General features: G+C 40.5%; 1 protein-coding gene across 1 annotated transcript in view; it reads left to right on the top strand.

Annotated features, from left to right (window-relative positions):
• The first annotated feature begins 265 nt into the window (after positions 1-265).
• The window catches only part of INPP5F (inositol polyphosphate-5-phosphatase F), a 90715-nt gene continuing 73556 nt past the window's right edge, over positions 266-17424 (top strand). The window contains exon 1 of the mRNA XM_065894340.1: positions 266-362. Within this exon, the coding sequence (XP_065750412.1) occupies positions 266-362 (97 nt within the window). The remainder of the gene's footprint in view (positions 363-17424) is intronic.

Raw genomic sequence — 17424 nt, 5'->3', positions numbered from 1 at the left:
GGCGGAGCCGGGGGGAGAGGCCTCCCCAGGCCGTCGCCGCCGCCGCCGCCGCCGCCGCCGCCGCCGCCGGGGCGCGTTCTCCTCCCGCGGGTCTGGCAGCCGGGGTGCTCCCTTAGCCGCCGCTCCCCGAAGCGCGAGCTCTGGCGGCCCCGGCCGACGAGGACGCCCCGCGCGAACCGCCGCCTCTGGGGTCGCGGGGTCGCGGGGCTGCAGAGCCGCTGGCGCGCCCGGGCCGCCGCCGCCTCCCTTGGCGTCCGGGGCCGGCATGGAGCTCTTCCAAGCCAAGGACCACTACATCCTGCAGCAGGACGAACGCGCGCTGTGGTGCAGCCGCCGCGACGGCAGCCTCCATCTCCGACCGGGTGAGGCTGGCGGCACGGGGTCGCCCTGGGCGGGCGGGGGGCGAGGAGGGGGCGCGACCGGGGCCCCTCGGCCGGGGGCTGCGGATCTGGCGCCTCCTGCGGCCCTGGCGGGCGGGGCTGGGCGGGCTCGAGCGAGGGCGCGCGGTCTGTCATTATTTCCTGAGAGGAGGGAGCGCTGCCGTCGCCCCTGCTCCTCTGCGGGGGACAAAGGACTGGCGACCCTCGTCCCTCCGAGCGCGCTTCCGCGTCGCGATCTGCTCCGCTGCCCGGGAGAGGGGACGTGAGTCGAGCCGCCCGCAGTCGGGGTCGGGCCGGCGCCCACCAGAAAGTTCGAGCGAGGTGCGCCTGGCCTTAAAGGCCTCCTCCTCTCTGGAGTGGCCTCTGCCCGTCCTTCGGGACAAGTTCTGGGTTCGAATCCCGATCTCAGGCCAGAGGCGATCGCGCCAGTTCAGTGGAACATCCTGCCGGAGCTTCAGTGCCTGTGGACATCTATCTGTTTCTGGTGGTCCTTTATCATTAAAGGCGTGACTTCATTCTGGTTACCTCATAGGCACTCGATTTACAGCGCGTTTTTTTTAAAATTTTAGTATTACAGTTAAACTGTATCGTAATATTCAACTTTTAATATTTTTGTGTGACTCAGTATTGTGAGATACACTCTTGTGGGTCCATGTTTGGGTGTCATGTAAGCTGTCATGAGATGTCTAAGTCTACAACGATTAGTCTGCATTAGGAAAACTAGGTCACAGTGGTGAGTTAAACAGGGCAGTCGCTGCCCTCAGAGAGCTGACAGTCGGGGGGGGGGTGGTTTCCCTTGAGGGGGCCCCGGAGCACCTCCCCCTTTGAGGTTGCCAGTCCTTTTTCCTAATCACTGCATATCTTTCATTTTAGGAGAAGTAAGAGAACAGAGTTCTTGAAAGAAATAGCCAGAGCATTTCAAGTTTACTTGTAATTCTTATATGTAATCTAGACAAAGGAATTTACGTGGTATGAATTGGAAAGTATGAAAGGCACAAACGAACTTTTCATATACATCACAGCAGTTACCATTTATAGGAGCGTTTCCAAGGATCTGGTCCCTTAATATATTATTCCCAGTACTCACAACCTTACAAAGCAGGTGGTGAGGTGATATCCTCTTTCTCAGGTGAGGAGACAGGTGTGAAAGGTTGAGTAACTTGACTGAGGTCACAGAGAGTAGAATTGGCCCCCAGAACACTTTCTGGCCCGTCCCACTGCTTGCCTAGGAAGGCCTGCTCGTTGATTTGCTAGAGCAGTGAAGGAGAACTTATTTTTTTTTTTCTAGGTTTTGGATGTATTTTCTTGCTATTACATTTTTTTTCCTCTATTCAGAATGGAAGAGAAACTACTGCACCCAGATACGGTTCTTTGATAATCTTGAGACAGGAGGTGTTGTAGATAGGCTAATTTTGGCCGGTCTCCAGTCATTCTCTTCTCCCTGGTTTTCCTGATTTGATCATTTGCCTGGTCTTTCTCCCCTCGCCCCACCCACAACGTTTGGATAAGGCTTCAAGACTGAAGAAAAGTAGATTGCAAAATTCCCCAGGCTGTCAAAGAGCCGACTCTTTGGATTCTTAAGAGCTTAAAATTAACTATGGCAGCTGGATGGAACTTGACATCACCTCTAACTCATTGGACAGAACACTTTTCTGTACTTCATTTCCTCAGCTATAAAATGAGGGTTGGACTTTTTGGTCCTTGTGCATAATGAAATGTTTTTGAAACAGTGCCAATTTAAGTGTTTGTTCAGTGTACCTCTTTGAGGACAAGAATTGATGTGTTTCATCAAAAACACTCAGGAAATCTCTAGGTCACCTGTGTATTGGGACAGTGAATTGAAGCATATGTAGATAGAGGTGGATGTGGTTGTCTCCATTTCTAGGGCTACTCTCTCCTTTCTCTTAGCCTCTAAGATTGACAGAGATGAACCAAGCTGGTGGAATTACATGGAAGGAGGTAAGGTCCCAGGAGTCCTCTGAATAGATGGCTCTAAACGAATTATGTGTCATTCTGTTTGGTTTGTGTTCATTTCTCGTACACAGGAACCTGTCCAGTCCTAACAGCTTTAGGGATAAGTTGCTCCCCTCAAGAGAAGTAAGTCAACTCTTCTAGGGTGCTGGCTAGTAGCTTACCTTTCAGTGGAAGGATACTTAAACCCAATCATCTGAGCCGAAGCTCAGGAATATTTAAGGAATATTTAAGGAATATTCACAGGGAAACCTGGGCCTAGATTTTGGATTAAGCCATGTGGTTTGAATTACTGTTTATATATCCAAAGTCCATATCAGAAGGCAAATTAACTTTTTTCTGAATAAAATGGTTGTAGCCTTTGCAATTAATTTTATCACACTTCTTAGGATACAGCCTACCACAGACTAAAGCAGACCAAAAATATAGAGGAAGGAAGAGGCCATTATCTTTCAGAACAGCCTGTTTTTGATCTTCAGGTGTTTAAGTACATATAGCCAATGAATAAAGAATCTCACACACCTGACTTTACCAAATAGTTTATCCTATCCAACACTCAAGAGCCTTTCTAAAGAATGCCTATGGAATAATGGCATTTAATTGTTAAATGTTTTCCAGGTCTTTTTCTGTAGACTTATTTAAAATTCTCCATTTTATTGGATCATCTCCCTCTGCTTTTACAGCCAGTTTTGCTATTGTTTGTAATGAAAGCATTTAAAATCGTTCATAGTTTCTTACTGGTTATTCAACTGAATAAATTACTGGCCAAGTCCTTTTCTTTCTAAAGGGCAGTATCTTAAACCAAAAAAGCCTGTGAGCCTTGTGATTTTTGTTTGTGGCAACTTGAAACAGGACTTTTCTTCTAGTGGCATCAGAAGGATCAGTATTGATATTTAAGTCTAAAGTGACCATTTCCTTGGTCTGGAATGTTTGTTACTGTCAGTCTCTTTTCCTGCCTAGTTTATTTTGTAAGACCCAGTTCAGATGCCACCCCTACTCTGTGCTCACCATAGCCTGCATTCCTGGGGCAGAATTATTGGTCACCTTTTTGTGTTTCCAGGTGCTTTAGACACTTGGTACACACGTTAGTTATAGCCCTGACTGTATCATATAATAATAGTTTGCTTCCTTCTTCCCCAGTGGAGAGAGCATTCCTCAAGGCAAGGACCACGTTCTACTCATCTTGGTATCTCTGAGCTTTAGAGTGCTTAGGACACAGAAGGCATTTTTGGTTGAGTTGAGCCGAATTAAATTTAAGTCCAGGTTTTCTCTCAATACTATCATTGCCACAAATATAGCATGTTGTGTTATGCTTATTACTCATTTTAGGCCCTGTTTTAAATGTCTTCTAATTTAGGTGGAAAATCTCTGTCCAGTTGGATAAGGAAATAAATGTGAGGAAAGGTGCATTTCCATTTACGTTGTTTTTCTATCTGATTTAACGTCATTAAAAAAAAAATCTTTGTGATGGTATTCCGTATTTTCTTCTTCAACATTGTTTAAATTTTTTCTTCTAAGTAGTTGAGTATTTTTTCTGGTTTTCCATTTTTTTCAGGTTAGTGAGTGTCTGTATTCATACTTAGAACTGCTTTTTTGGTGGATGCTTATATCTCTTGCAGGGTAATGACCAGCAGAGGAAAATATTTAGACTGTTTTATTTTCAACCAGGGAAGATGATAAAGCACTGTGTAAACATTCAGTAATCTCTTGAGAGTGGAGTTTCACTATCTGAGAATAAGGGCTGTAATTTAAAGACTTAAAAAGCAATATAATATAGTCCACTGTTGAGCAAGGGTGATATGGTCTTATCTCTTTAATCTTAAAACTGCTTCCACTTGTCCTTGTAGCTTTGTCTAATAGGACAGTGTTATATAATTTACTGCTGCGTATTGCTTCATTCTATTCTGAGACTGACCACGAAAAGATGGTAGAGCATCTGTCATACACATAACATTCATAAGCATGTAAACTATTTAGAGAGAGATGAAACACTGAATGATACATACCAGTGAACAGTTTTTGGAGGGGGATGCTAGTTATCAGAATGTACAGAAACATAAAAATGCATTCCTGTTTTTCTTAGTTATTTTTTGATAATGAAATTATTTTTAATATGTCATATGAATACTTTTTTGAATGAGAAATTAGTTACAGAATTGAAATCTAAATAGAACTTTAATCTGTTTTGTGGAATCATATTTTATGCAACTATATCCAGTTTAGACTTTTGTGTTATTTGGTATTTACTTTGAAAAAATTTTTTAACTTTACCTTTTTAAAAAATCATGTTTGCTAAAAATTCACCGCTTACCATGACAAAGTGTAATAGGGCATTTTAATTTAAAAATTAGTTATTAAATATATTATGAAAATCTTTTAACCATTTTTGTTGCTGTTGAATAACCAGTTTTTTTCCCCTAGTGTCTTTAGTTTTCAGTTTCTTTAAAATGGCTTACCACTTTTATACCTTGAACGCTTCTTACCCCATATTTTATATTTCTAACAGGCTAGCAGTTGGATTGAACAGATCTGTAAACTTATTTTGTGAACATTTATTGTTATGCATGCAAGATACAAAACACATCTTTCCAAAAAATTTCCCCCTTTCTTTGGCTTAAAAAAAAAAGATAGTCTTTGTAGGGTGAATGGTGACAATTTTTGGAATCAGGTTTTACAGCTAGAGGGAAGTTTTTGTGCATATTGTCTGCTTTGTGAACTGAGATTAATAGTAGCTAATAACAACAGCTTTTATTTACTAAGCATTTTTCTGAACCAGACACTGTTCTAAGCCCTTTATGTGTACTGTTTCATGTCATCCCCACAATAAAACTTAGGCGGAGGGGTTTTATTATTATTTTACAGGCACAGAGAAGTAATTTGTCCAAGTTCAAAGAATAAGAGGGAGAGCCAGACTTCTAACCCCATATTGACTCCAAAGCCAAGTTTTTCTCAATATTGACAAAAATGTTTTATAAACCTTTCTACCTTCTTGACCACAAAGTTGTAGGATTTATATTTTGATGGGTAATATCTGAAATGTATTTAGCTGTCATAGTCATTATAGTGTAGCCTATGTAGAGAATAAAATAGCCTCTGAAATGTCAAAGTATGCACGTTGAGGAAGGATCTATGTAGAATGAAAAGGCTAATGATGGAACTATTGGTTTGTTCTTTGACCTTTCACCTGTCCTCACTCTTTTCTTGCAAAACTAGTTATATAGTTACAGGGAATATCGTTATATAATAGGTTGACTCGTTTTTCCAGTTACGGTCAGTTTGTAAGGTTTCTCTTCTTAAGTTTTTAGAACATTTGCAGGTTGTGGAGGGAATATATAGAGGGAAGATCTTGGAGCAGAGACACTGATATGTACTGGATGGGAACTATTTCAGCCAGTGATGAGCAACCTGAAGCCTTCTCAGTCTAACTTTGCAAGAGTTCCAGATCCAGTTCCAGATCCAGTTTCACAGACATCCTTTCAGAGCACATAAAGCAGAGAGGGAATGGAGGAGAAAAAGTCTTCAGGGCCACCACTTCCGAAGAGGGGAGGGACTTTGTAGCATCGCTGATTCCTAGATGCTTGTGTTCTGGCCATGCCAGCAGAGGCCAGGACTTGCCAAAGGCTGGCTTCAGAGGAGAGACAGTATCTGGGCCTTTAAGATAGAGCATGCAGGTGCCAGAAACAAAGGTGTCCTGACAGCTTGGTCTTTTTCGGAACATGGCTACTTTGGTGCTGCTCCAGGATGCCCAGCAGCACAGCTTCCCCTTATCCCACCTGCCCAGCCTAACTCAGCCCAAGCAGGGAGAAGGAGGTGTAGATTCATTATTATATCCCTAGCACCTGGCCCACTGCAAGTCTTCTGTAAAAATTGTATTGAATGAATTGAAATAATTCTAGTTTCTGGTTGACTCTGTGTACCTTGAGCAGCAAAGAGGTTGTTGGGAGGATTAAATGAAGAACATAAGAACAGAAGACTAAAACGCTGCATCTCTTACCAACTTTAAAAAATGTGCTAATTTCTCATTGTCATTTTATTCAGGAAACGGGGGAATCTAACTTTTAATTCTGTGGGATTCAATAAATCTTTTCTTTTTTTAATGAAAATAAATGAGACCCAAAGACATTTTTATTTTTCTCTAACTGGCCCTATGCCAACAAAAAAAAGATTGTTGGCTGATTTTGGTTCTTATGATTTATGACAAAATTAGCTGATGTATTTGCAGATAGGTACTAGACTATCGGAAAATCGAACTAATTTGGCTATAGTATTGATTCAGTGCATTCTCAGAGCCATAGTCTGACCTTGATGTGGTTTTATGGGGATTTAAATGTGTTAGATCTTTATAAGCTGCATTACTATCTGTCTGTAAACCTTTTTGTAAACTGTTCTATTCCTGTTCAAATATGTTTTAAAATATAAACTTTTAAAATCTACTCTTGCAAACACAAACCTGAGAAGTAACAGCAATCTCATAGAACCTGTAACAAATTACTCGTTAGCTGGGCTAAGTTATAATCATATGTGTCAGACGACCATAAACGAGCTGAGAAGAATATTTGAATTAGAGTATGTTTACCAAAATAGAGAAATAATACATTACTTTATTATCAGTAGCTGTTGATAATACATTAAGTAATATTTAAGTAGTATTTAAGAAGTGAGGGTGAGCACTGCACATTTAGCCTCATAGTACTATCAGAACACATACTGGTAGTATCTTAATTAAGTCCCATGCTCTGTTAAGATGACTCATTTTCTGGTTGCTGTGAGACCCTTAGAGGAACTGCTCTCATTCACAAAAAAGCATCCACTCCTGCCAACTTTTTGGTAAGGCTGTTGAGGGAAGTACAGGTTGCTTTAGGTCAGGGTTCCCTGTTGTTTTTTCTTTTTAAGTTACCTCATTTTAATTGCAGATTCTTCCACATTTAACCTTGAATTTCTTTAACTTCATAGTGGGATATTTAAAAATACATTTAAAGTACATTAATTTTTCTTTATGAAAATTTATGAATATTATTCTTTGAAACCTCTTTTTACTTGTACTAAACTTCAAATTCCAGTTTCTGCAATGGTCAACATATATAATTTGAAATAGTCCTAACATGTAACAGAAATGTTGGGACATTTTAAACATGCCACAGTGCTCTTAATTTTAGTAGTTTGCGTGTATAATATTAATGATGCTTCATGGTGTCATTATACATTGCTTTTATGCCAGATATAAACATTCTTCTCCCTATTTCCAGCATAATAACCCTCCCCTCCCCCAGGGAACAGTTGTGGTGGGTAGACCAAAGAGTTTGGCAGAGTTTCTAGTTTGCTAGTCTCCCTCTGGGCAGTTGTTCTTCTTGACTTCCAGGATTCACCTCTAGTAGCTATTGCATTTATCCCCCTTTGCACCTTTCAAATACTCCCTTTTCTCAAAGAAGCAGCCCTCCGCCCTGACGACTAATTTAGTATTCTATTCCTTTCTCCTTCCAAATTATATTAAGTCTGAAATTCTGTGAAGTCATTTATTTATTATTTCAACAAACATTTATTGAAGATCTGTCTGCGAGGCATTGTGCCAAGGTAAAAAGATGGATAAAATACTGTCTCTACCCTATAGCCCAGGTAGTGGTCCAACAAGGGAAAGGCATACAGAGGATTCTAGAGCGACAGGTACTGTGATAGAGCTGAGTTCTGTGGGAGATTTGAGCTGGGTCTTGAAGTTCAAAGTCTCTGTTTTTTCCCAAGGTAGTGAAAATCTGTTTTTCTTCCTCATAAAGAAATGGGAAGAAAGGTGTTCTTTTATTTGATTCTCTGAAGTTCCTGCCAGCTGTAAATTGTCTGTGATTGTTTCTGTCTTATTTAAGAGTGGAAAGTCCTGGGAGAAACTGGCCGTGTGACTAGTGGACTCTAATGGGTATATATATATTTTTGCCTTGCCTTGCCAGAAGTAACTTTGTATGCACATTACCTTGGTTCTAATTAAGTACTCAAAAGAAAAAAAAAAAGAAAAAAGTTTATGAGAATGAATAGTGCCTAACTGGCCAGACTGAAATAGTACAGGTTCTCCCCTGTACCTCCCACCCCACAGGACACTCTGCTGTGGCCCTCGTTTGATCTAGAAGCAGTTCTACATTTGAGGGCAATTAAAATGGCAGATCCTAGACCTGATGGTGTGTTTGAAGGTAGAACTTTTTGTTGGTAAGGACCTATGGTATCAGAATGACTATACAGACTATCCTAGATGGAAGAGAGTAAGTTTCGAACAGAGTTTTCAGGAAAAGCTAGGAAACTATTTAAACGCCAACAGAGACAAAGGTTGCATCTATTTTATGTTCGAAGTGCTAATTTTATGCATCTCAGTTACCGGCTCTAAAATGAGTTAAGGAAAATACCAACTGTTAGCTCACCTGTGCTCTTATTTAGCTTTCAGAATCCTATTTCTTTCTCTTGTCTTATTCTAAAGATTTATTTATTTATTTTGGCTGCCGTTGGGTCTTTTTTTTAAATTAATTAATTAATTTATGGCTGCATTGGGTCTTCGTTGCTGTGCGGGCTTTCTCTAGTTGTGTTGAGTGGGGGTACTCTTCGTTGCGGTGCGCGGGCCACTCATTGCAGTGGCTTCTCTTGTTGCGGAGCACAGGCTCTAGGCATGTGGCTTCACTACTTGTGGCTGGCGGGCTCTAGAGTGCAGGCCCGGCCGTTGTGGCGCAAGGGCTCAGTTGCTCCGTGGCATGTGGGATCTTCCCGGACCAGGGATCAAAACCGTGTCCCCTGCGTTGGCAGGCAGATTCTTAACCACTGAGCCACGAGGGAAGTCCCTGAGTTGGGTCTTTGTTGCTGCGCCTGGGCTTTCTCTAGTTGTGGCGAGCGGGAGCTACTCTGTTGCTGTGCACGGGCTTCTCATTGCAGTGGCTTCTCTTGTTGCGAGCACGGGCTCTAGGCACACGGCCTCAATAGTTGTGGCTCACAGGCTCTAGAGTGCAGGCTCAGTAGTTGTGGCACACGGGCTTAGTTGCTCCGTGGCATGTGGGATCTTCCCGGACCGGGGCACGAACCCGCGTACCCTGCATAGGCAGGCGGACTCTCAACCACTGCGCCACCAGGGAAGCCAGATCCCAGTTTTAATAGAAAAGTCTAGAAAGTCTTAGGATCCCTTTCCTAGGTAGTATATCTCATCTTTTAACTATTCTTAGGGTTTTTTTTTTTCCCTTAGGGTTATTTTTTTAAACGTATTTTTTTATACTAGCTTACACCAACTTTTTGCTTATTCACTATATATTATGAACTCTTTATTCAGTGTATGGTTCTTAATTACATGAAAGAGTTTCAAGCTGTCCACGGCACAGGCGTCATCTTTGAATCACTCAGGTAGGATAAAACTAAAGCTACTAATGCAGGTTCCAACTAGTAACCTATAATCACTTCGACCTGTAATTCTCAACCTGGCTGTTCTTTAGAATCACCTGGGGGAGATTTACAAAATACCTGTGCCTGGGTCCCACCGTAACCCAACAGTCAGACTCGAGGATGGGGCCCAGGCATCAGTATTTGTAAAGCTCCCAGATGGTGATGTTGAGCAGCCGGGATCCAGGACCGTTGAGCTGGAGTTCACACTGGGAAAGCAGCAGCTGCTGGAACTTCTAAAGTGGATTAGCTCTTTAGCTTGCTGAATGCTGGAAAATAATTACTATTAGAGAGTTCAGAGAAACATGTATCAAATTTTGCATTTATAAGATGGCATCTGAATCAAATTATTCCTTAACCTTTTTTTCTGGCCTAATTAAATTTTGAGAATTTAAGTATGGATGAGCTAACCATTGGAACTTTTAGTTCCTCATTGTAGAACCCTTTTCCTCATCCGTTTGACTTTGGTGTTGGTAATTGTCTTTTCAGAGCAATAATGTCCTTTTGTCTTTAGCAGGAAATGAAACTTGGGTCTGATTATGTATGCATACACTAGCACCTTTTTTTTTTTTTTTTTTGACACAAGTGAAACTACCTGTAAACTTCAGCAGCTGTGCAAAACCCAGGCTTGTTCTTGGGCTGAGGGAGCGCCATCACTCTGGGCTCTTGGAATGAGTGAGTCATGTTCTCTGCAGGCACACAGTACTTAATCACTTGTTTTCTGTGTACCAGGAAGAAGAGGGCATATGAAAATAGAAGCCATGTCCTGCCAAATGGATCTGAAATAAGAGTGGAAATGTTGACCTAATGGGTCAAACAATTGAGCTTATGACAAACTACTTATGTCTTTGGGTGTATGTTACTTTAATGGTTTCACTAATTAAAATTTGGCATTATTTCTAAAATACTATGCTTTTGTAATTTGTAAGCAGCTCTACTCTTTACTAGATAACCTTGATAATCCTAAATTTTAAAACCTATTTGCAAACTTCAAATGTTTCTCTTTTGAAATTGTGTGCCACATTGGAATATACCTTTCGAAGGAAGGATTAGAAAGCAATATGTTTGTTGGAGCAGATCAATTACATGGCTCTTCTTTGTGGAAGGAAGGGACAAGCCCACTGGCCATTTTCCCTGCCATTCCAATGCCTTCTGCCTCCGGAGTAGGCATTAATAATGGTGACAGAGTGTCCATTACTAAGCATAGTTGCTACATACGCCGAGACCAGTATGGTTCATACATGTCCTCTATACAAACACTCTGCTAATGCTTTATTTTTATCTCCTTAATGAAGAGTAACAGATTAAAAAATACACACACATATTTTGAAGTGTCTGTTGTGTGCCAGGAACTGTACCAGGCATAAAGTCATAGCGGCTCAAAAAGACACACTCAGCCTCCCTTCTTGTGCCCGTTATATATAGCCTACTTCAGGCCTTCCTCCACTGGCTTCTCGCTATATTGGTGTGAGAAGCTATGGGCACCTGCTAGAGATTTTAAGATAATTTAAAGTTTCCCAGAATTTTTAGTTAAGTCTTTCATTGTGAGAAATCACATGCTCATCGTTTATGATTTGGTTCAATAACTATTGAATGAGTCCCTGTTGTGTGTCAGACACTGTGCTAGGCTGCAGGCGTACAGTGGTAAACAAAATAGGCCTAGAATTAAATAAACCAATAGAAGAGTCGAGACTTAATAGTCTGTCTTTTAATTGGTAAGTTGAAACTTTACATTTATTATAATTATTAATATATTATGAGTTATTTTCACCTTTTATTCATGTTTTCCATTTATTGTACTTTTCTCAGTTTTTTTGTTCTATCACCTTTTACTGTGTTCCGTAGGATGGTATGAATTTTATTTTTACTTTAAAATTTTTTTAATTTTCTGGATGGTATGAATTTTTATCAGATGTCTTTCTGTTGCTGATTAAAAGCTACCCATTCTGTTTTTTGTTCTTCTATGGTTTCTCAAAACTTAGGACCCTAGTACTTATTTTCACATATATAAGTAAAGTCTACTGATGTCTGTGTCTTTTTCTCAAGTATATTTTAACCTTCATTTAGACTCTACTGCTTCTAGATTTCCCCTCTCCAGTGTAGGGGACTTTAGGGGAGGAGAGGAAGCTGGCAGTTATGCTTGATTTGCCATTTGGACCTGAATTGGGTTGCTAGGACTGTTTCTGCGTGCCTAATTTTGAGCTGCATCAGAGCCCTGTATCTGTTTCACATTCTGAAGAAACAGAATTTGGGGGGCATATCTAAGCATTGAGATACTTTCATAAAACATTTATTACTCTCAGAAGGCTTTTAGGGATTATGGCCTTAAGATTTAATGTAAAAAACAATCGAAGTTGGGTTTTTCCTTTTTTATCCTTTCCTTTTTAAATAAAAAGCTGTATGTAGACCCTTGAAATAAAAATCTATAGAGAGATTTAGTGAGTGCCTAGGTACCTGAAATTTTAAATGCATATACATTTCCCAACTTGAGCTAAAAGTTATTGAACATTTATGTGCCAGGCATTGTGCTGGGTACTTTCACGTAATTCTTCCATTTAATCCTCATAAAAATCCTGTAAGTTAGATGGAATTCCCGCTTATGAAAGAGGGACCTGAAGTTGAAAGGGGTTCCAAGACTGCAGTAGAGCTGGGACTTTTCACTCAGGACATGGAACGCAGGCTGTGCCCATGTCACTCAGAATCTCTTGACTCTGTCCAGCCTTCCAGTTGCAGATTTGGAACCAGGTCACCCTCGTGCCCACTCCTGTCACCTGGATCTCTGGCTTTAGGCTTGCCTTCTCCCATCCATCCTCTGCATACTAGCCCCAGTGTTCAATCTCAAATGCAAATCTGCCCTCTCTGGAGGAAATGTCTCCTGAATTTACTGCCTGTGGTCCTCCTGAGTTGGTCCCTGTTTGGTTTTTCAGCCTCATTCTTACAGCTTCCTGCCTTTTACCTTAAGGGCTTACAGTACCAAACCGTTTAGAGTCCTCCTTGCATTCAGTAAATATTTGAGTGCCTGTTATGTGTTATACAGTCTGCTGCATGTGGGCCTGCCCAGGGCTTTTCTCATGATCTAGATGGAGGAGGTCTTGGCTCTGGACAAGGATAGTGGCCACGGGGATGGAGAGAAGTGAAACATTCATCAGATATGAGGAGGTAGAATCAACAGGACTTGGTGAGGAAGAAAGCTGTTTTTTTTTTTTGGCCGCATCATGCAGCTTGTGGGATCTCAGTTCCCCAACCAGGGACTGAACCCACGCCACAGCAGTGAAAATCCGGAATCCTAACCACTAGGTCACCAGGGAACTCCCAGGAAGAAAGCATTTTGAATGTCTCCCAGGTTCTGGCTTGTGTGGCTGGAATGATGGTGGTGAGCTGAAAGCCCCCTACGAACTTAAAATGAGAGTATTATATCTGAGTAGTTACACATGGTAGGGAAACTTACGGTGTTAGAGGTAGGATAGAGCCCTGGACTGAGAGTGGGATATGGGGTTTTGATTTTAACAAGCTGTGTAGTTAATATTGGACACTTTACCTCTGCCAGTCATGATATCTTTATTTGAAATAGAGCAGATGACTTTAACTTTGTTACTTCAAATACTGAACCCTTCTAATGTGATTCAGTGCAAATTATCTGACTCCAGCCTGCTTCTCCATTCTGTGTCGTTCGCTCATTTGTCTGTTCAGCATTTGGAGCCTGCTGTATATCATGCACTTGGGACATAAAGCTAAATGAGATCAGGTCTCCATGAATTTTCTGTTCTTGATGAGCTTCCTGTTCAGTCAGGGAGACAGGCAAGTCAGTAATTAGGTGCATTAAACCAAAATGAGATGCCACGATGCGTATACGAGCAGGGTTCAGGGGGATCACAAAAGAGCACCTGATCAGTTCTGCCGGGTGGGTGGAATGGGGAGTGTGTCAGGGAACACCAGTGACCCTTGTTCTGAGTCTGGAATGAACAGCATGCCGAAGTGGGTGGGGAGCAGCATTCCAGTCCCAGCCTGTGCACACTTCTGGATGACTGTAGGAAGACAAGGATGCTGGGGTGGGGAGGCGGGAGGAGGGTAGACAGGAGGAGCCCACGCTGGGCCTTGAGAGCCTTTCCAAGGAATTTGGACTTTGTTGTTTCTCAGGCTCTGGAGGGTCGGAGAAGACATATGACTGGATTAACAATGTTCTATGTTGTACGTATTTTTTTCATGCCTAATGTATTTCTTTTACAATATCAATGTTAGACAAACTAGACTTTAGGGCAAAGAGCATTATTTGAAATAAAGGCAGTTATTACATCCTGATAAATGGAGCAGTTCACCAGGAAGATATAATAATCCTGAATCTGTATGTGCCTGACAACATAGTCTGAAAAAATATGAGGCAAAAATTAAGAAGGAAGAGTACACAAAGCATGAGATTTAAAAAAAAAGAACCCTGTCAAAGTATTAGGCTAAGCTCTAGCAAGTACATAGAGCAGTTGAATAAAATAATTAATAAAGTTGATAATGAGCCCTCACCCCAGAGTTGAATAGTGTATTCAAATGTTTGAAGTAAGAAATACTTTTAAAAGCATGACTTGAACAGACGTATATGTATATACCTATAACTTCAGAAGCAAGAGTTTTGTGAAGTGTTTCCCCTTACATGGTACAGTTTTTCTCTTTTCTGTTTCTTTGCTGTTAGTGCTGGTCTCGTTGTGCAAAATTGATACAATGACCCACCAACGGATTGAATTGACACCCTTTTTCTTGAAAACACTAAGAAAATATACGTGCTTTTCAAGTACACACAGAACATTTGCAGACTGGCTTTCTGGATTCCCCTCCCCACACCAAGCGTCTGGTACTCCTCTTGTTCTGCCTCTTGTCCTTCCCCCGCTAAAGCAAAGATGACTTTGACTCCTATTTTTACTGAGTCAAGGCCATACGATACATCCATCTGCTTCTCATCTCCATTTCTATATTTAGCCTTTTCATCTTTTCTTCTAGACTTAGAAGAAAGTAATATCTTTCATTTCCAAGGTTAACTTTTACACCTGTACTTTTGATTTCATTTTGTTTTCTTTTCCTCCTTAAATAGCTCCTGGTTTTTATGCCTAGACATTTCTCCTTGACCACCCTATCATGAACTCAGTCTTAATGGCCTAACTAGTTCTCTCTCAAATAACCTCAAAGATTATTAGTGACTATTATTTTTATTTTTATTTATTTATTTATTTGTGCCGGGTCTTAGTTGCGGCACGTGGGATCTTTTTTTTTTTTTTTAGTTGCGTTACGCGGGATCTAGTTCCCTGGCCAGGGGTCGAACCCGGCCCCCCTGCATTGGGAGCGCAGAGTCTCAATCACTGGACCACCAGGGAAGTCCCAGTGACTATTATTTTTAGTCATTAGACCGCAAAACTTAGTCATCTTTATAGTTTTTTTTTTAAGTGAAATTTTAATTTTCTTGAATGGCTGCTATAGTCACATGGTTCAAAATGCCAAAGGTGCAAAAGGGTGTTACTGAGTTAGGAGGTTCTCGCCCACCTTTTCTCCTGCTGCTGTATAGCCTGCTTTTTCTTCCTTCCTCCTTCTTACTCAGCTATGTCCTCATCTTATCCCTCTCAAGAGAAGATAGACGTTTCACTGTCATTTCAAAGTTCACCCTCTTCCTGTCCTTTGTGTAGCTTCCTTTGGGGTGTTTCATGTTAATCTCCTTTTGTACATTCTTCACCTACTGCCCACCCTGCTCCCCAAGCTACCATATCCTTTCAAGCCAAGGCTCTTGTGATAAATAACCTTCTAACTCCTTTCCCTGCTCGCAGTCTCCACCCCCGTTCAGTGCTGTCACCTAATCCCTGGCTGCAGTCTTGTTTTACTTTTGTCATTGTCTGCCTGCCAAGGCCTCCAGGAAGTAAGGCTCATTAGTCTTTTATTCAGGTCTCTCCTTATTGGCCTCAGTTTACTTTTTCCAGTCTTATCAATAAAGATCTCCACCATACTAACGATACTCATTGGTCTTCTGATCTATACTGTTTGCTCCTTTATTTTTATATTTTAGCCTGATAACAGTGCCTGGTTCTTGGAAGGTACTTGATAAGTGTTTCCCCAGTGAAGGGACAGTTTCCAAAACAAACCTTGTACTTTCTTTCTGCTGCATTATTTTTCTTTCTGATTTCCTTATGCTTGAAGTTCCACTTCCTCTATGTAACTGTCCATGACTGTTTTAGCTCTAACTTTTTCATCCTCCTCCATATTCCTAGAGTTCATCTGAAACCCAAGGGATAGAGTCTTAAAACTGTGGTTGTTCATCTGAAGTCAGGGTGGGGTTATGAGTAGCTGGAGCTGTTTCCTTAGCAGGGGCACCTGTGTTGGCAGATGTTGAGATTTGGCCTGCCTGACAGGGATTCTGGTTATTTGAAAAGAAATCAGGGTACTTTTAGTTTGTACACCAACATGAATTCCAGAGTTAGAGTTAGATTTTTATAAATTAACAAAGAGGTAAAATTAATAAATACATAATTGATAATGGGTAGGGAACAACTTAGATAATACGATAAGCGAAAAAATAATGAAAAAACAGATTTGTATAAAAATTTAAAACTGAAAATATTTACAAACATGTCAAAGAGTTGATGTTCTTAATATAAAAAGAACTCGTAAATCAATAAGGAACATAAAGAAAAATTGTCAGAGGATATGAATAAGAAAATCATAGAAGAAGAAACATAAGCAGTCAGTTTTATAATTAAATGTTTAATCTTACCAGCAATGAAAAGAAAATAAACATCATTTAGGCAATGGATGCCATCAAATTAGCAAAATTTAAAAAGAAATTCTAAATGATGGCAAAGCATAAGAAGCATTTTCATATGCTTCTGGCAGAAATCTAACTTGGTGTATAACCTTTGCAGAAAGCACTTTGGTAATATTTGAAAGCTTTCATTTTTTTTTATGTTTTCACCTATTAATTTCATTCCTAGGAACTGTTCTAAAGCTATTAATTAGGGAAATAAAGTATTTGAATAATGTTCATCATTGATCACAGTATTGTTTATAATAGAGAAAAATTGGAAATCACTTAAATGTCCAAGAGTGAGGAAGTGCTTCCTTAAGTGGAAAATTAGCCATGAAGTTATAATTTTGGAGAATATTTTAAAGATGTGAGAAAATACGAAATGGTATAAGAAAAATTAACATACAGTGTTTGCAATATGACAGTTGGATATGCACACAGACATATGTGAAATGTAGCAAAATAATGTTATCTCTGGGTGGCGGGATGGAAGTGATAAAATATTTTTTCCAATTTTATACAGTATTTATAATAAGAATGCATGTTATTTAAAATGTAAATATTGTCTTACTGATTAGTTCCATATATAAATTCTGAGGGAGGCACTGTAGTTGGATGGTTAAGAGCACAGGCCATGAGTCATGCAGACCTGGCTTTGAATTGCAGCTCTGCCCTTGATCCGTTGTATGACATGGCCACTTTACTTTTCTAAGGCTCCATTTCCTCATCTGTGAATTGGGACTCCTAATACCTAACTCATAGAATTGTTAGGGTTAGAAATGATAATGTGTATAACAGCCTTTAAAAAAATTAATTCCCTATTTTACTTTAATTCTTGAAATAAAAACAGAAGGTAACTTTTTTTTGCCTCCCATTGAATGTATCATTAACAACAGAGATGTTCAA

This window comes from Phocoena phocoena, chromosome 16, assembly GCF_963924675.1.
Source record: "Phocoena phocoena chromosome 16, mPhoPho1.1, whole genome shotgun sequence".
Classification (NCBI taxonomy): Eukaryota; Metazoa; Chordata; class Mammalia; order Artiodactyla; family Phocoenidae; genus Phocoena; species Phocoena phocoena.
The sequence above is the reverse complement of the archived record's forward strand: the minus strand, read 5'-3'. Positions and strand labels throughout refer to the sequence as shown.